Here is a 20,188-nt window from a genome sequence, read left to right on the forward strand (position 1 = left end):
GCACTTTTTTGGGGTTCGTCCCTTCTTTCCAGTATGGGGGACCACACCTGGAAAGTGTTGGCCAGGGACGATCCGGGCACCTACAGTTCCAGAGGTACTCCGGCCTGCTCTTTCCCGGTCCGAAAAGATCAGGGCCATGAGGACTGCCTCATAGAACTGGAGGAATGTCCCTGTGCTGCCAGCGCTTCAGGATAGTACAAAAGAGTTGTACATGGCAACCTGTACCAAGTAGACCGCAACTTTTTTGTACCATGCCCGGGTTTTGCACATGGCGCTATATGGCTTGAGGACTTGATCCGAGAGATCAACTCCTCCCATATACCGATTGTAGTCGACGATACAATCGGGCTTGAGGGCCGTTGCCGTGGTACCTCGCACAGAGACTGGGGTGATGCCGTTACCATGAATAGTGGACAGTACAAGGACATCCCTCTTGTCCTTATACCTGACCAGCAACAGGTTTCCAGTGGTAAGGGCACGGGTCTCACCCCTGGGGGTAGGTACCTGGAGGGGGTGGGCAGGGAGGACGCGTTGATTTTTCCACGCGGTCCCACAAGCGGACGTGGATCTGGCAGCAAGGGACTGGAACAAGGGGATACTGGTATAAAAGTTATCCACGTAAAGGTGGTAACCCTTATCCAGCAGTGGGTGCATAAGGTCCCACACAAGTTTCCCAGTAACACCCAGAGTGGGGGGACATTCTGGGGGTTGAATCCAGGAATCTCGCCCCTCGTACACACGAAATTTGTAAGTGTACCCTGAGGTACTCACAAATTTTGTATAGCTTCACACCATACCTCGCCCGCTTGGAGGGCACATACTGGTGGAAAATGAGTCTCCCCTTGAACGCAATGAGAGACTCATCAACCACGACCTCCCTTCCAGGTACATAGGCCTCCATGAATTTGGCCCCAAAGTGATCGATGACCGGCCGTATCTTTTACAGACGGTCATGGGCAGGATCACCTCGGGGGGGGGGGACGACGACGACATGCTGCATTATCAGAATAATGCAGACATTTCCGGATGCCCTCAAACCGGGAGCGTGTCATAGCCGTACTGTAAAGTGGGGTCTGGTAGAGGACGTCCCCACTCCAGTAATGCCTGACACTGGGTTTCTTGACCAGGCCCATATGCAGCACGAGGCCCCAAAATGTCCTCATTTCGGCTGCACCGGGCCTGGCCAAAAAGGAGCCCGGGTGTTGAGCGACGAACTGTTGGGCGTACAGATTCGTCTGCTCCACCATCAGATTTACCAGTGGGTCACTGAAAAAAAATGACAAAAAAAAGTCATATTCAGTGTAGCCCACTGTGGAAATCTGGATTCCTGATACAAAATCAGGAATCACGGGCTCGTATCGCTCTGGGCTACACCAGACTAGTTCACCGGCAGGGTGCTCCGGTGGATTTAACTGGTGGGCCAGGAAACCAGTACAAGCCCCAGAGCTGCTCGTACTAGTGTGGGCCACAGGGTCCCTAACATGGCGGTCCCCTTGCTCCGCCGCCTTGGGGGCTCATCATCATCGCTAGATGATGAGGAGGATGCGGATGACAACAGGAATGTGGGGTCATCCTCATCGGGACTCTGAGTCGGAGGCAAGCTGGGCGTATGCCTCCTCGGCCGAGAACGTCCGGCGGGCCATAGGGGAGTGTGTGTCTGCGTCTATATGTGAGTGTGTGTAACTCTTTATTTGGTGTGTGTGTGTGTGGGGGCACGGGTGTTCACAAACTCACCCTAACACGAGGTTCACACCTGAGCGTTCTGAAAGGAGCGCTCTGTATGCGCGATTGTACGGGCGTTTCCAATCGCGCATACAGAGACAAGCGAACACACATTGTCGCGCGTTCCCGAAAGTCTATGTACGGGAACGCGCGACAAAACGCCCCAAAGAAGCTCAAGTACTTGTTTGAGCGTCGGGCGTTTTACAGCGCGATCGTACGCGCTGTAAAACGCCCAGGTGAGAACCATTCCCATAGGGAAGCATTGGTTTCTCCTTGTTGAGCGTTTTACAGCACGTAGGAACGCGCTGTAAAACGCTCAGGTGTGAACTTAGTTTTACCCTAACAGAAAAAAAAAAAAAAGGGCAAAAACGTGGGAAAAAAAATAATTTCAAAACAGCTGATCAACCGTCCGAAGTTGATCAGCGGTGGGGTGTGCGATGCGCCAACAGTGGCCAGACAAAGTGCCGGCCAGTGTCAGCGTACACCAAAAAAAAATGCACCCCAAAAAAGGTGGGGGGGGCAGGGGAGGGGGCAAGTGGCAGCACCCCTGGGGGGGGGGGTCTAGGGTCACACAGCTGTGCTGTGGACCCCAGACACCCTAACTTAGGGTGATGCAATCAAAGTTCAGAAACTAACTTTCCCTTTTTTTCCCCTGCCTAAACCAAACTTTCCCTATGCTGTCCCTATGTACCTGATGGGGGGTGCTGGGGCACAAAAGGAGGAGAGGAGCGCCTGCCTCTTTTGAATCTGCCGCCGGACCGCCCACAGACCAATCAGAAAGCGATCCTGAGTAGTGATGTCACCATCACCACTCAGGATCGCTGGATGGTGATTGGTGGAGTGAAATCACACCACCATCACGTTCCGGGTTATCGGGTCTTCAGAGACCCGAATAACCCGGAAACGCAGAAAACCGCAGGTCTGAATTGACCTGCGGTTTTCTGCGATTGCATACATGGGGGGGACCCCCCGGCGAATTTGCCCCAAGTGCCTGCTCAATGATTTGAGCAGGCACGGGGTCCCGATCACCGCCCGCCGATCGAAAATACACAGGGCGTACCTGTACGCCCTGTGTCCTTAAGGCGTTAAAGTGAATGGTTCAGCATTCTTTCCACATGCTATGCATTCATCTAGTCAGAAGACTCGCTCCTGTGAAAGCAGCCTAATGGCCATCACACATTTTATTTTTGTGTCTGGTATTAAGACTGTGTTTATTAGCCAGCCCAGTTTTGACATCTCCTGTATGACATAGTCAGTCTGGATGTTGTCAGCGAAGACTCTCCTACAATGAGGAAGTCGTCTAAATAAGGGAAAATTTTTAGACCCTCTAGTCTGAAGTATGCTGTCATTTCTATTATAATTTTCTCAAAAACCCTTGGGGCAGATCAAATGCCAAAGGGCAACGCTGTGAATTGGAAATGATTACGCCTTTCTGATCTTTTAGTGTGAACCTGAGGTAGGTTTGCGATTTTTGATGTATAGGGACGTGATAGTTTGCGTCCTTGAGGTTGATGGAAGTCATGTAAGCCCCTTTTTTGATTAGGGGAATTATGGATGCGATCGACTCCATCTTGAATTTACGATCGGTTATGTGCTTGTTTAATTCTTTGAGATTTATGATTGTACGAGAGGATCTGTCAGGTGTTTGGACCAGGAATAGTCTTCAGTAAAACCCCCTCCCCCTTTCTGGCTTGGGGACCTCTGTTATGACGGCTGACATTAAGTCTAAGGGCTCTTTCACACTTGCGTTGTCCGAATCCGGCGTGTACTCCATTTGCTGGAATTACACGCCAGATCCGGAAAAACGCAAGTGAACTGAAAGCATTTGAAGACGGAGCGCCCATTGAAGTCCTGGTTGCCATAGTAGTAGCGGGGGAGCAGTATACCTAGTCCGTGCGGCTCCCGGGGCGCTCCAGAATGACGTCAGAGCGCCCCATGCGCATGGATCACATGATCCATGCGATCACGTCAGCCATGCGAGTGGGGCGCCGTGACGTCACTCTGGAGCGCCCGGGGAGCCGCACGGACGGTAAGTATACTGCTCCCCCGCTCCCCACTACACTTTACCATGGCTGCCAGAACTTTAGCGTCCCGGCAGCCATGGTAACCATTCAGAAAAAGCTAAACGTCGGATCCGGCAATGCGCCGAAACTAAGTTTAGCTTAAGGCCGGATCCGGATTAATGCCTTTCAATGGGCATTAATTCCGGATCCGGCCTTGCGGCAAGTGTTCAGGATTTTTGGCCGGAGCAAAAAGCGCAGCATGCTGTGGTATTTTCTCCGGCCAAAAAACGTTCCGGTCCGGAACTGAAGGCATCCTGAACGGATTTCTCTCCATTCAGAATGCATTAGGATAAAACTGATCAGGATTCTTCCGGCATAGAGCCCCGACGATGGAACTCTATGCCGGAAGAAAAGAACGCAAGTGTGAAAGGGCCCTAAGACTTCCTGCCAGATCTTTTTTAACACGCTTTGGCTGTGGGATGTCACCTGAAATCTTTTTGGGGGTTTTGAGGAAAATTCTATGCTTTATCCGCTTTGGATTATATTTAGGGCCCAAGGATTTTGGGTCACTTTCTGCCATGGCGATAGAAAATTCCTCTATCTTCCCCCGATGCTGGCATCATTTCTTATCGGACTGTTTATTCTGGGGATTAAGGAGGAAACCCCTGCCTTTGCCTCCTTTTGGATAACTCCATCATCCCCCTTACCTCTATAGGATTTTGACTGGGAAGAGTAGGGACGAAAAGGTTTTCTCTCTCTTCTGGGAACCCCTTTTTTGTGTCCGCTGCCTTTTCCAATATTGTGTCGAACAGGCCTGAACACATACTCTCCAGAGAAGGCAATGGAGCACCGTTTGGCTTTTGATGCTCTGTCGCCCCTCCCCCCCCCCCCCCCCCCAGGACTTAACCCATAGCGCCCTTATCGCATATTCCGCTGAGGCGTCAGTTAAAAGGCAGTGGCGGATCTAAGGGGGATGGAACCTAGGATTTCTTCCCTGGGAGTCTTGTTTTTTTAAGTGATTCTCAAGCCCAATAAGCCAGATATAGACTTTTAAACAAAACAAGCAATGCAACAGCTCACTGCAAACCAAATAAAGTACAAAATCGCAAATGCTGAACTAATAAAGTTAGAGATACTTGGCAAATAGTTTTGTACAAAATTATTTGAGCCCGTCTGCCGCACGTCAAGGCAATCTCTAGTTAGACAGGTTCCTAACACTAAATATACCTGTTATGTGCCATAGCGGCTATCATAATTCAGATAGTGCAGGTTCCACTTACATGCTGGATTCGCCTGAATTTCTGTCACTTTCTGTGCCAAAATGGCCTCCATTATATCCAGGGAAAGCAGTTACCAGCATGCACGCCGGGCCCACTCCACACCACCCCTGGCGCCACATGGTCACCAAGGACTGCAATGAGAGTCCACACACTATCTCTCTCCTGGTGCCAGATGGCTTCAGTGAGTGAGGGGGAGCGGGCCAAGCTATATACTAACACTAATTAAAATCAACCTGTGGGACAGACGAGCTGGTCAGGAGTGCACGACTGGGGAGGCAGCCACACCTCCAGCCAGATATACATAGTTCTGGTAACTGATGTCGCTGCTATGTTGGTCTTCATACCCAATATGGAGGTCTCCCAGCATTTACGTAGCAGAGAATCGGCTTCCCTCCCATTTGAGGACTCTTCAGTTATCTGACCCAATGGAGAGGAAAGTCTTTACCATCTTTGCAACCTTAACGTTAATTTTTGGTGTTTCGTTAAGATTTGTTTCGGCTGGGTCAAACAATCTTTGTTTAAATTCTCTAGAGACTACCAGCCCCTTTTCAGGATCACTCCATTAGTCTAGGATCATGTCCCTTATGTTTTCATTAATGGGAAAGAAAGACTTTAGATTTCTTTGTTCTTAGTCCCCCAAACATTTCGTCCTGAACCAATTTGGGTTTTTGGACATCCTCGATGCCCATAGCAGCCCGTACGGCTCCCAATAGGTCGTCAATGTCTTCAGATGAAATTTAAAATTTCCTTGCATCCTTGACAATTTTGCCCTCAGACAAGTTGTCGTCATCAATTAGGAAGCACCCAAGTCCATGTCCTCAGCATCAGAGGCGGATGGAATAGATACTGTTTTTTTTTGCTGGCGGTAACGAAACAGACTTAAGCGAGGCCAAGGAGGACTTCATTTCACTCTTTATCATGGACTTAACCTCCATGAGGATAGACGGCTGCTTCTTTTACCAGATTAATACAAGGCTGGCCGTTTTTTTTAGTATAACCTTCCTGTAGCCTTTTAGCACATCTTGTGTTTCTGGCCTTGATCTTAGCCTTTGCTCCCTATAAAAGAGAGGAGCAACTATGCATTAGGGAGACCCTCGTGTGCTACACCTCTGCCCAGCGTTGGAATCTACCACAGGAGGGCAATCGGAATGATACCTTCCATCCGAACCAGGTACCGAGCAATCCACTAAAAAAAAATAATGATACCTCCCACAGGAGGTGCGAGTGGGTGGTGGCCTTTTAAACTCTGTTCCTGCCCCGATAGAGGACAAGGGTCAATCTCTATGGTAGCGGTCATGGTGGATGATAAGGAAACTGACATTTTGTCCATCACAATCAGACCCCATACAATTGAAGGGCACCATTAATCTGCTCAGCTCCTCCTGCTCTATAACACTGCATGTCCATGGTGACAGGTTTCCTTTAAGGGCTGGAGATGTATAATCCTACAAATACAGCTAAAGACTATCTTTAGTTTGCCATTGTTTTGGCATTGCACCATTCTTAATTTCTTTAGAAAGCCACACACAATGGACCATATAAAAATGTTTATTCTGCAGTACAAAGCAAGTTACATTGCTGACATTTGATAGGTGACTGGTAACAGCATTAATCAAATCCATATCCATCATTAAGTGGGTTCTTCAATCTGATACCAACAAGAACTTGTCAGTGAAAATATTGTAATACACAAGTCTCAGAATGAACGATTTAGTACTTCAAGTAAGGCTACTTTCACACTAGCGGCAGAGTGATCCGGCAAGCAGTTCTGTCGCCGGAACTACCTGCCGGATCCAGCAAAATGCATTGAAATGCTGGATTTGCCCTTCCAGTGTCATCCGGCATTTATTTTCTTCACTTATTTTTCAGTCTGCACATGCGCAGACCGGAAGGACGGATCTGGCATTTTGAATGCAGGATCCTGCACGAAAAAAAATAAAAATTACGGATCCAGCATTCAGGCGAGTCTTCAGTTTTTTTTCGCCACGGAGATAACAGTGGCATGCTATGGTTCTCTTTTGCCTGATCAGTCAAAATGACTGAAGACATCCTGAACGGATTACTCTCCATTCAGAATGCATGGGGATATATACCTGATCAGTTCTTTGCCAGTATAGAGCCCCCAGGACGGAACTCTATGCTGAAAAAGAAAAACGCAAGTGTGAAGGTACCCTTACAATTCACCTTCAAGGCAGATGCGGGAATCTCCAGAGTGAAAAATAGAGCAGCTGAGAGTTTTGCAAAAGGATTACCATTTTAATGCATTGTAAGTATAGAATATTCTGCTGAAGAACCAACCACGGCATAAAGTGGCAAATCTGTATTGCAAAAGCTCTTCCCAGTAGCCAGGCCTAGAGAACTCAATACACCCGAGGCCTGCAGCCTACCAGCAACCCATGAGGACCACCTGCCAGAAGAAAGGAGTCGTTTTCTGGGAAATATACTTTATAGTATGAGCCAATGATCAGACACCTGAAATTGCAACAGGACGATGGGAAGTCATGAGGACATTTGATCTGAGGAAGAAGCCAAAAATCAAGACTCCTTCCCCAAGCAGGCCAGACGGAGCAATCAGCCCAACTGGGCTCAGTTCCTCAAAGTGGGACATACTGTCAGCTCTGCAGAGGTTCTGCTTCTCCAAATCATCTTACAGACCACTATTTACGGATGAGCTTTTCAGCCATACTGGTACAGTATTCTGTAGAGTAACCAGTGTCTTGTACCTCCAGTTTAGCAGTGACCCCTATGGGACATGCACATTGGATTGTTACTTTGCAAAATACGCTATACCCTTTATAAAAGGATGCTTTGTATGCCCATGTTCACCAGGTAAAATATTTGAAAGCTGTGCCAGGTCCAACAAGGCCTCAGCTACAGACCATGTTACAGCATCATTGACCAGAGCTCCTTTCACCAGACATACCACAAGTTACTGAAGAACGCTATGGAGATCTTGGATCAGTTTAGAAAACCCCACGTGATTTACCATGGAAGCTAGTCCAAGAGTGGCTTCACACAGCTATATTTTCAGCAAGCATTGCATAGATTGGAAATATGGCCAAGGTGAACAACAGCAACACATTCTGCTCCAGACACAGTAGGCTCCATTTTGGACCTAGCAGAGATTACCATTGCTACATTTTACCAGCCACCACCTGCAAGTTCAATCTAAAAATCAGTTTCCAGCTCAGTACATGCAGAACCTGCCTTTTAAAACATCTGGGCTTAGGCCAATTCTACAGAAATGCAATATGAACACATTTTCTGTCAACTGCAAGTCTAACAACCTGAACTGACAGTAATCGGATGCTGCCGTCAGTTTGGGTTATTAGTCCTGAGGTCAGCTTGAGACCATATTAGTCACGTGAAACTGGCCTTAAGCTTAAAAAAAAAATGATTAGTTGATGGCAAGCTTTAAGATTTCACAGATTAGTCCAAGGCCTAATGCTAAGTAATGCTCATCTCAGGTACAGAGAATAGTCAAAAATATAGAAGTAATTAAAAGTGCTAAAAACCTGCGATTTACCAGCATTCACAGGACCTAAAAATCTACTCTGGAATAGGCAAGTACTGCCGTTAGCCCTTCAGGACTAACCCAAGCTGCATCAAACATACCTCGACTACATTAAGTGACCCTGCTCCTTAGAGGCTGCAGAGACAAGCTCAACTTCTCTACAACTCCCAAAAGCATCAAGTTTCTATAGTTGGACGGCAATATCCTTGGCAAGACTTAAAACGTGTAAATTATGTCAAGGAGAATTCAAGACTAGACTTAGGGAAATCAGAGCAAGCCATTCATCTCCATTATAGACATTCCCCTAATTGTCTAGACCTTCTCAAGCTTAGTCTATTCTCAGAGCATTAAATTTTTTTTTAAATTAAACAGGGCTGTGCTATGACCAACATACTACAGAGCACAAAACCTTGTTAGCTCCCATTTCCTACTAGCAATACTCTAGTCTCCATGGCTCCTGTCTCATCCATTTCTGACCCAGTACAACATCTCATCTTCTCAGAGTCCATCACCTCAACCACTGGACTCCCAGCCCTTGGGGAAAAGTCAAAAGCTTCATCTGGTGCAGGTTCATCTTTATCAATGGCCTTTTCTCCAGAGGTTTCATCATCAGATGAGCTTTCAGAAGTGGACCCAACAGATGAAGGCCCCCCAGAGGAATAGTCTGACGTCTCCGTTCCTGTATAGTCAAGGACCGGCGCTGTTACCACAAAGTGCTCGAATGTGGCAATTGTGAAGTGATCCGTGTGTTCTCCAAACCTATGAGAACCGAATGAAGACATTGTCAACTGAAGTTCAGCGCAATAAAAGGTGTAAAGATAAAGGTAAACTCACCTTCCACAAACATCAAAGGGATCAATCCAGAGGGTAATCTCCTCCGGGAGGGGAAGCCTCGTGTACTCTATTCCACATCTTCCACAGGCTTGAAGCAGGGACTCATCAGCATATTGCCAGGCATTAATGCGGATACACCTGCAATGAGAATTGGTCAGACCATGTGGCAAGGGTTTGATAATTATCCAGATCTTTTTAGGAGTAAATGAATGTAATTAAATGCACCATAACATCCCTGAAACAGCCGACTAGCAGGATGCCAGGACTGACCCCCACTGATGTGATAAATCTGACCTATCCCGAGGCTAGGTCATCAATTCCTTTTCATATCAGAAAACCCATTTCTGTACATCACAATTGTGAATTCAGAGTTGGGGGTCCCTGTTTAGGATTCTCATCTTCTCACCCCATTGGCTCTCTGCAACAAGATCAAGGGGATGCTATAATAGGCATTGGACTAAGACATCTCCAGGCCAGTGAGGCCGGACTAGGACGGAGTTAGGGGAGGCAGTCATGATAGGTTTTGGGTAGGAAGGGCAGGGTTGGAAGGAGTTAATGGCAGGCGGGGAGGGGGTTATAGAAAAGGGGTGTGTTAGGGTTAATAAGTGAGGGGGCGCCGTAGGAGCAGGCAGTTTTGCTGGTGAAGGAATTCCTGCCCTCCCTCTCTTAACCCCTTAGGGACACATCCTTATTTCACCTTAAGGACCAGGCCATTTTTTTCAAATCTGACCAGTGTCACTTTAAGTGGTGGTAACTTTAACGCTTTGACTTATCCAGGCCATTCTGAGATTGTTTTTTCGTCACATTGTACTTCATGACACTGGTAAAATTAAGGCAAAAAAATTATATTTTTTGCATAAAAAAAAAACCTAATTTAACAAAAACTTTGAAAAATTAGCAAATTTCAAAGTTTGTTTCTCTACTTCTGTAATAACCCTAAAAATTGTGATGAATTTACATTCCCCATATGTCTACTTCATGTTTGAATTATTTTGGGAATGATTTTATTTTTTGGGGATGTTACAAGGCTTAGAAGTTTAGAAGCAAATCTTGAAATTTTTCAGAAATTTACAAAAACCCAATTTTTAGGGACCACTACAGGTCTGAAGTCACTTTGCGAGGCTTACATAATAGAAACCACCCAAAAATGACCCCATCCTATAAACTACACCCCTCAAGGTAGTCAAAACTGATTTTACAAACTTTGTTAACCCTTTAGGTGTTGCACAAGAGTTATTGGCAAATGGGGATGAAATTTGAGAATCATTTTTTTGCCTAATTTTCCATTTTAATCCATTTTTTCCACTAACAAAGCAAGGGTTAACAGCCAAACAAGACTATCTTTGTTGCCCTGACTCTGCCGTTTACAGAAACACCCCATATGTGGCCGTAAACTACTGTACGGGCGCACAGTAGGGCGTAGAGGGAAAGGTGTGCCGTTTGGTTTTTGGAAGGCAGGTTTTGCTGGACTGGTTTTTGACACCATGTCCCATTTGAAGCCCCCCTGATGCACCCCTAGAGTAGAAACTCCATAAAAGTGACCCCATCTAAGAAACTACACCCTCAAGGTATTCAAAACGGATTTTACAAGCTTTGTTAACCCTTTAGGTGTTGCACAAGATTTAATGGAAAATAGAGATACAATGTCAAAATTTTACTTTTTTGGCAGATTTTCCATTTTAATATTTTTTTTTCCAGTTACAAAGCAAGGGTTAACAGCCAAATAAAACTCATTATTTATGGCCCCGATTCTGTAGTTTACAGAAACACCCCATATGTGGTCGTAAACTGCTGTACGGGCACACGGCAGGGCGCAGAAGGAAAGGAATGCCATACGGTTTTGGAAGGCAGATTTTGCTGGACTGGTTTTTTGACACCATGTCCCATTTGAAGCCCCCCTGATGCACCCCTAGAGTACAAACTCCAAAAAAGTGACCCCATTTTAGAAACTACGGGATAGGGTGGCAGTTTTGTTGGTACTAGTTTAGGGTACATATGATTTTTGGTTGCTCTATATTACACTTTTTGTGCGGCAAGGTAACAAGAAATAGCTTTTTTGGCACTTTTTTGTTAGTTATTTACAACATTCATCTGACAGGTTAGATCATGTGGTAATTTTATAGAGCAGGTTGTCACGGACGCGGCGATACCTAATATGTATAAAAATTTTTTTTATTTATGTAAGTTTTACACAATGATTTCATTTTTAAAACAAAAAAAAAGTTTGTGTCTCCATAGTCTAAGAGCCATAGTTTTTTCAGTTTTTGGGCGATTATCTTAAGTAGGGTCTTATTTTTTGCGGGATGAGATGGTTTGATTGGCCCCATTTTGGGGTGCATATGACTTTGCTCGCTTGCCATTACACTTTGATGCAAGATGGCAAAAAAAAATGGCTTTTTTACACCGTTTTTATTTTTATTTTTTACATTGGTCACTTGAGGGGTTAGGTCCATGTGATATTTTTATAGAGCCGGTCGATACGGACGCGGCAATACCTAATATGTATTTTTTTTTATTTATGTAAGTTTTACACAATTTCATTAAAAAAAAAAAAAAAAAAAAAAAAAAAGGCACAGCAGCCCTGAGCTGTTAACCTTTTCCATACAGCGGTCCGTACGGACCACGGTATGGAAAGGGTTAAACAGCTGACATCGCATCACAGATGTCAGCAATGTGCCGACACCCTGGTATACCCACTGTACACCAACGATTATTCAAGGGGAGGCGGGGGATCGCAATCCGCCTGCCTCCCTCCCCCAGCCAAAAAAAAATCATTCGTGGGTGCAGGGGGGTGGGGGGAAGTTGAATAAAACTATTTTAGGCATATAAAGTTTCTGATCCCCAAGCTGTCCCTCAAAAAGAACAAGAGTGGATGGAAAAAAAGATTTCCAGGTTCTTTAAATGCAGCAGCACAAAGTTTACTGTTCAGAAGTAGGAAGACAAGGCATTTACAGTCAGTCCTAAAGTTCCTTCATACAGCCACATAGGAAAAAACAACTAGTTCTTGCTTTTTAGACTCCGGAAGTGTCAATGTCCATCCCTGCAATTCTAGGCCCCATCCTTCCTTAAGAGGTAGATCTTTCAGCCGTATGCAGGATCACCAAGTGGCTCCAGTGTCACAAGTACATTGGTTGACGTGTGCAAAAAGGAAAGTTTACTTATGGCGTTTTTCCAGGCCTTAGATATTGATGGCTTATCCCCTGTATAGGCCATCAGTATCCGACTCTCCAAACCTCTACCGATCAGCCATGTTGGGCCGGAAGTGGAAGGATCCGTCCGCGGTGCAGTGGTCAGCATTCAAGTGAATGGAGTCGAGCTGCAGTCCGGGGCAGACTACACAGCACATGGAACCTTCTATTCATTGTATAGTTTCCAGCACCATCAGCTGCCTGAGATGTCTGATCAGTGGGGGTGCTGGGTGTCAGATCCCCACCCATCAGATTAGGGTTGTTGCGGGTATCGAAATTTCAATACTTTTTTCGATACTTGGCTGCGCAGTCTAGTATCTCTGAACATGAGCGCGCTGCTCTCAGCAGCACAGGGAGAAGGAAGCAGCCTCTCCCTCCTGTGCTGCTGCCACCAATGATAGTACTTTTCATGGGTTCGGACTTTGGGCGCTGCTCTGTGTAGTCTGCTGCTTAGAGATGTCCCAGCACTTATTACTCCTGGGCGTCGCTCCGTTCCATTACCATCTCCTGCAGTCCTCCATATGTTAATTACTATGGGAGCAATGGGGAGGAGACAGCAGCTTCTCTAGTGGGCATTCCTTCTCCCTGCACTGCGATTGGACAGCACTACAGCCAGGGGAGAAGTAACGCCCACTAGAGAAGCTGCTGTCTCCTCCTCATTGGTCCCATAGTAATTAGCATATGGAGGAGGACTGCAGGGAACGGTAATGGGGCACAGCGGGCAAACGGAGCAGCCCCCGGGAATAATAAGTGCTGGGACATCTCTGGGCGCCGCTCTGTGTAGTCTGCTGCTTAAAGTCGGAACCCATATAATGTCGTCTAACTTTTAATACAGGAGGCAGCAGAATCGCATTGCCGGCACCCTGCCTCTGACAGGGAGCTGCGATCAGCGGCAGTTAACCCCTCAGGTGTGGCACCTGAGGGGGTTAACTGCCGCAGATAATACAGGTACTAAGGGTTAATCATTGGTGGCGCAGTGCCCCCTCCCCCCCAGTATTATAATCATTGGTGGCAGTGACTACAGGGTCCCCTCCTCCTCATTGGTGACAGTGGCAGCTTCTGATCGGAGCCCTAGCAGTGTAATCCTGGGGCTCCGATCAGTTACCATGGCAGCCAGGATGCTACTGAAGCCCTGGCTGCCATGGTAATCTCTCTGCTGCTGTGTGTACTATGCACAGGGCAGCAGGGACAGTGAGATCCTATTCACCCTGATAGAGCTCTATTAGGGTGAATAGGACAAGGGATGAAAAGATCCCAGGATAGTTATTAAATTTGTGTTTTTTTGTTTTGTTTTTTTTTAAAGTATAAATCACCCCCTTTCCCAATTTTACATATAAAATATATAAACAATAAATATTGCCACGTCCGAAAAGTCCAAACTATTAAAATATAAAAAACCTGCGCGATTCGCCATTTTTTAAATGCAGAATGCACGTGGCTTTTTTGTTTTATTTTTATCGCTTGGTATCGAGTATCGCAATACTTTATGGTATCGAAACCGAATCAAAATTTGGGTATCGCAACAACTCTTCAGATATTGGTGCTCTATCCTGAGTGTACCAGAAAGGCTCTTGTACGCATTGTGTGTGCGTCATGTGCTGGATACAGGGACCAAGGCATGGTCTTCGCGGTCGGAGCCGTACCTGAAGGCTTGTCCTCTGGCCGGCATGTCTGGGTACCAGTGTCCCTGGTATTTGTCACACAGGATGCACACAAGGTGCTTGCCCAGAGCATCGAGTTCATGCGGCTTCATCGTCTTCTTCAGACCAAGTATCTTCACAAGGAAGTTGACAGCAGCCTTGATTTCTAGATGCATGTTCTGATGTAGGGGGAGCCTGAACCAAGCAGAAGCCTCATTAGAAACACAATTTAACATGAGTGCAGGTGTCCACGATAGCCCGGTCAGGGGTAGTCATCATATGGATTAGTGTCCAGCATGCCACATAGGACCCACTAGTTTGGCACCTTAGGTTACAGTCACACAATGTACAAGCTTCAGGTGGAAAATTCACAATGTTTCATGGCACCAACAAAAGGAGATTTAAACCCAATTTGTAACGTCTGTATGGAAATTGACCCACAGCGTGAATGTGCAGGCGCTGAGAAACTGCCTGCGCAATACAGCGCCAGCAAAGTGAGCGAGATGCGACAAGCCTCATGTACACCGCTTTCCCTGTAGAAGTTGACCTGCCATGTGGATTTTGAAATCTTCAGCATATCAAAGGTTTGTGCGATTCCACAACTTTTGTAGAACAAGTTCCCCACAGACTTCAGTGGGGTTAACAAAACCTGCGCCAAAAGTCACATTTCTGCTCACTTCGGTGCCCTGCGGTTATACAACTACATGGCGACACTTCAGCGGGTGGCCTTTATATATTAGAGACAGTTCATAGAAGCCGCTTACTACTGTATTCTGGCTGGATTCATTTGTCCATCACATTATGCACGTCTTGTTTCCGTGGTTACAACCACCCTGAAAGCCATCAGTGGTGGTCGTGCTTGCACAGTACAGGAAAAGCTGCAGCCTCTGGTGGACTGGAGTGTGGGAGCTCACATAGGCAAGTACTTCTTCCTATACGACCACCATTGATTGCAGGGTGGTCATAACCATGGAAACGAGCAGTGTATAATGTGATGGAAAGATGAATGCAGCCAGCAAAGGAGTCAATATGGAGAATCACCGTACATTAGTAAGGGCCTTGTATTAACTGCATCTACATGATAAATACCATTTGCTGAAGTGAGGACCCCTTTAAGGCCGAGTTCACGTCACCGTTTAGCTTTCCATTCATCTGATCCATCAGGAAAAAAACAAAAACACAGATCTTTTATTTTGCACATCACTTGTGATCAGTTTGTGTCACTTTCCTCAGATCAGTAATTTGAGTGGAGAAAGTCCTACATGCAGAACCGATCATAACTGCTGCTCAAAATAAGGGCTCGTTCACACGTCCGTATGCGTTTTGCGGATCTGCAAGACAGACACTGGGAGGAGTGTGCGTTCCGCACTCATAGAAAATGCCTTTTCTTGTCCAAAATTGCAGACAAGAATAGGACATGTTCTATTTTTTGCGGAACAGAAGTGCGGATCTGCAAATGTGGATAGCACATTCCGGCCCCATTAAAAGTGAATGGGTCCGCACCTGTTCTGCCAAACTGCGGAACGGATGTGGACCCATTTTGTGGACATGTGAATGGACCCTAAAGGATCTGTTTTGTTGTATTAAGTTGAACAAACTGGATCTGGCACCAACACCATTGTTAGTCAATGGGCGCCAAAGAAAACCGGATCCGGCTTTTTTGGTTTTGCAAAACGGGAGACAAAACCCACACGGTCACAGAACGAAAACTGGAACGGACTGTATTCTGGTGACTGTTCTGTTTTGTCCCCATTGACAACGAAAAGGAACAAAACTGAAGTGTTTGCCTCCGGTTTTAAGACCCTCAGTACGATCAGCGATACCACATTTATCGTTCTAAAAACGTTTTTCTTATCAACGCCATATTCTGAGACCCCAAAATGTTATTTATAGTCATGTTGGCAGAGCTATATTAGGGTTCATTGTTTGCGGGATGATGTGTAGTTTTCATTTATACCATTTTGGGGTGTGTGACCTTTTGATCTGTTTTTATCAAGTTTTTTTTGGAGGTGAAAAAAGGCGACCATTTTGTTTCACTATGGCATTCACCATATGGGATAAAGGCATTTATATACAATTGTTTTGGGACATTATACCCATGAGGTTTATTTTTAATATGAGGACCGAGTGATTTTTTTTTTTTAAACACATTAAGTTTCCTTAGACTTTCAAATGATCATGCGATTCTCCCACACACCGCTATGAATTACCATTGCAGTCCATGGAAGATTAGCCATGTTCCTACGGCGCCCTGCCACAGGATCGGCACAAGGCTGCCATAGCAACGGAATGGCTCTCCATCTTGGGGGGTGCAGTGCTCCCATGGTTAACCCCTCAAGTGCTGTGGTAAATGTCCAGGTGTCTGCAGTGTGATACAGAAACCCAGAGGCCATGTTGCCTGCTCAGCTTCTGAGTGGGGGAGGGAGACAGCATCGTACATATCCCCCTACGCGGAGGAGTCCGTCTTTAGTCATGACTTTGCTGTTATCTGTCCCGGTCTGAGAACTCAGACAAGTCCCTCTTTGACCTGAGGTATAGATTATTATTGCATTTACAATATTGAATCCGGAGAGCGTCTGGTCCCTCTTAGGGCTCATTCACACGACCACTGCCGTATTGCAGCCCGTATACGGAGAGTCCGCAATACACAGGGTGCCGGGCGTGTGCATTCTGCATCATGGATGCACGGAAAGGAACCCCACGGAGTGCCTCCTGGGGTTCCATGCCTCCACAAAAAGATAGAACTTGCCCTCTCCTTCAGGAACGGACAGATCGTGGATCTATTCAAGTGAACGGGTCCGCGATCCACATGCGGCTGGGCCATGGTCGGTGCCCGTGCATTGCGGACTGCAGTTCGCGGTCCACAGCATGGGCAACAGTTGTGTGTACAAGCCCTTATTTTGTAAGAGAAAACTATTGAAGTGTAACAATATGAATGTCCAGAAAGTTGGAGTTATGAAAGTGCTGCAGATACTGGCGCTGTGTGGGGGAGGGGCGCCAGGGATCTTCTGCTGGAGACAGCGGGGCCCCTGTTTGTGCCATGTTGGAATTGCCGAGGGGAGACCTGTTCAGACCATCACCACCAGTGAGAACGGAGGAAGTGAACCTCACGCAAGCTGGTAAGAGACAGAGCCCCCTTCGCTTTACAAGCATGCACCCGGTGCCCCCGCACAGTATGGCGGTGCAGCCACCAGCTTAGAAGACCTCCATCACGGTCAATCGCTGGCCACAACGCTCGCTTCCATGGACGTCCAGCTCTACAGCAGCACTGAAGCCAGGGGCCCCGGGGCAATCACCCAGTTTACCCCTCCCCAACACCAGCCCTTAATGCATCAGGTGTATGATAGACGGATACTTCTCCACCCGTCACACGTTTACAGCCTAACCACCCCACAAGGCGACCTGCAGACAGTGCAGAAGGTCCGCTAGGAGGCCACACCAATACCGCACAAAAAAAATAAATACAAAATAAAACCCCACACAGCTTATTGCCCACTCCTAACAACCCTAATAAAGTCTATGGAAAAGCCCCTCTACAGAAGGTCTGGAATCGCACAAACTACTGACACGCTGCAGATTGTAAAGCCCAAACAGGGCAAATTCCACCTGGATAGATAGATATATATAGTTTGTCCCATCTCATTCACACGTCAGTGATTCTGAGCCAAAACCAGGTTCAGCTCTAATCACAGAGCAGATCCTTCCCGTGTAGCTCCGGAGGCTCCAGTCCTGGTTTTGGCTCACAATCACCGATGTGAATGAAGCATTAGGCTGCAGTTTTTCTGCACAGAAATCCACATTGTGTGCAGATAGGGTTAAAGGTCTCATCCAGGAATTGATAGTGACCTGTCCTCAGACTACAGCAGAAGCCTCCGCCGCCCCATGGAGAGCCCAGTGCATCAATGGAACTAAAAAACAAACAAAAACACCTTTGTCCTACCCAATTTAGCACAGGGCAAAGGAGAGCATCGGAGCAGGAGCTGCTCACATCAGGGGGCTGGTGGGGTGAAGACAGGGTTATGTCCAGGTTAAGCTCTGTACCCAGACAACCCAGGGGTCCCAGGTGTCAGACCCCCACAGATCTGTTATTGGTAACCTGTCCAGAGAATAGGCCATCAATATAAATCCCAGCCCGGGCCCTATGTGTGGGCAAGACCATGAATCACACAGGGGCCCCAGGGCAGATTCTGCACCAGAACCTCAGACACAACAAAGAAAAAGCCCAATTCCCCCGCACATCTCTGCAGTAACCCAGTGCTTGGCCACCTCTCCTCTCACCTGCTCCTGTATAACACAATGCACACCATACAGCTGCACGGCCTGATGGGATTTTATATGTGTGCGGGTAACGAGTGATCGCCATCAATTGGCCAATTAGTAGACGATTCCTGCAGGACACCTGAGAGCGGCTCCTATCACCCGCCTCACTCAGGCGAGGTCTACACGGCGACATGTGACGATCGACTACTAGAATGGGGTCCGTTAGGTTTACAAAAGTCCTGCACGCACAACTTTCGTCTCCGCTCCAAAATCATCTTCTGAGCGTAAACCTAACGGACCCCATTACAGTCTATGGGGTCCATAGGCTCAGTTATGTGCCGAATCCGTCCTTTCCGTTCTCCTGCTCCTATAACGGAGAACAGAAAGGCTGAACGCTGATGTGAACTCGGCCTACACTTCAACATTTGTCGCGCATCATTTTGTTGCACCAATGTTGCGTGACTAGTCTATGGTGTGGCAATACAACATGCTGCAACTGCGACGCGACAGTCAAAGAAAAATCCATCTCAAATTGATTTTTTGCAACTGTCGCGTCGCAGCATGTTGCAGTGCGACACATGTCGTCGTGTAGACCTAGCCTTAGGGTACTTTCACACTAGTGTTATTCTTTTCCGGTATTGAAATCCTGTAAAAAGTCTCAATACCAGAAAAAAACGGATCAGTTTTGTCCTAATGCATTCTGAATGGTAAGCAATCAGTCCAGTATGCATCAGTTCCGTCCCTTGTCCGGTATTTGACCGGACAAAATTCTGCAGCATGCTGCGGTATTTTTTCCGGCCAAAATCCCAGAACAATACCGCACTTGCCGGATCCAGCATAAATTTCCATAAAGATGTATTAATGCCGGAAACGGTACCAAGTGTTCCGGAAATTGCTGCATTGCCGGATTCGGCTTTCCGGTTTGCGCATGCGTTGGGATATAGGAGGAGCGGGTTTCCCTTTTGATCTTTAAAAAAATGTAAATACTGGATCCGTTATTCCAGATGAGAATGATTCGGTATTTCACTGGATCCATCTAACGGATTCAGAAAAAATTGCTTTCCAGATGTATACGGATGTGGTAACTGCCTGCCGGATTCTAAAAACGCTAGTGTGAAAGTACCCTTAAGGCCTCTTGCACACAAATGTTTTTTTTTCCGTTTCCATTCCGTTTTTTGCGTTCCGTATACAGACCGTATACGTAACCATTCATTTCAATAGATCTGCAAAAAAAACGGAAGGTACTCCGTATGCCTTCCGTTTCCGTATTTCAGTTTTTCCGTTCTATTCAAAGATAGAACATGTCCGATTATTGTCCACATAACGGACAAGGACAGGACTGTTCTATCAGGGGCCAGCTGTTCCGTTCCGCAAAAACCAGAATGCACACGCACGTCTTCTGTATTTTTTGCAGATCCGTTTTTTGCGGACCACAAAATACAGAAAAAGTCATACGGTCGTGTGCAAGAGGCCTAAGCCTCATTCACACATCAGTGTTCGGTCAGTGATTTCCATCAGTCATTTTTAGCCAAAACCAGGTGCGGCTCTAAACACGGAACGGGATCCGATCTTCCCCTTATACCCGATGTCTGTGGAGGCTCCGCTCCTGGTTTTGGCCACAATCACTGCTGGAAATCCCTGACCAAACACTGACGTGTGAATGAGGCTTTAGACCTGACCTTTCAGGATGTGTTCACATGTTACAGGTTTGCTGCAGATTTGCATATGAGTAATTTGCTCCGTTTTA

The 20,188-nt window shown here is 46.6% G+C and overlaps 1 protein-coding gene across 9 annotated transcripts in view; it reads right to left on the reverse strand.

Annotated features, from left to right (window-relative positions):
• Positions 1 to 8,805: 8,805 nt before the first annotated feature.
• The window catches only part of LOC120991600 (protein BTG3-like), a 171,130-nt gene continuing 159,747 nt past the window's right edge, over positions 8,806 to 20,188 (reverse strand). For all 9 annotated transcript variants that reach the window (XM_040420430.1, XM_040420450.1, XM_040420410.1 and 6 more), the window contains 3 exons: positions 14,185 to 14,376; positions 9,354 to 9,491; positions 8,806 to 9,278 (listed from right to left, as the gene is read on the reverse strand). In XM_040420430.1, the coding sequence (XP_040276364.1) occupies positions 8,933 to 9,278; positions 9,354 to 9,491; positions 14,185 to 14,357 (657 nt within the window). In that variant the 5' untranslated portion in view covers positions 14,358 to 14,376 and the 3' untranslated portion in view covers positions 8,806 to 8,932. The remainder of the gene's footprint in view (positions 9,279 to 9,353; positions 9,492 to 14,184; positions 14,377 to 20,188) is intronic.

Source organism: Bufo bufo, chromosome 1 (genome assembly GCF_905171765.1).
Source record: "Bufo bufo chromosome 1, aBufBuf1.1, whole genome shotgun sequence".
NCBI classification, from domain to species: domain Eukaryota; kingdom Metazoa; phylum Chordata; class Amphibia; order Anura; family Bufonidae; genus Bufo; species Bufo bufo.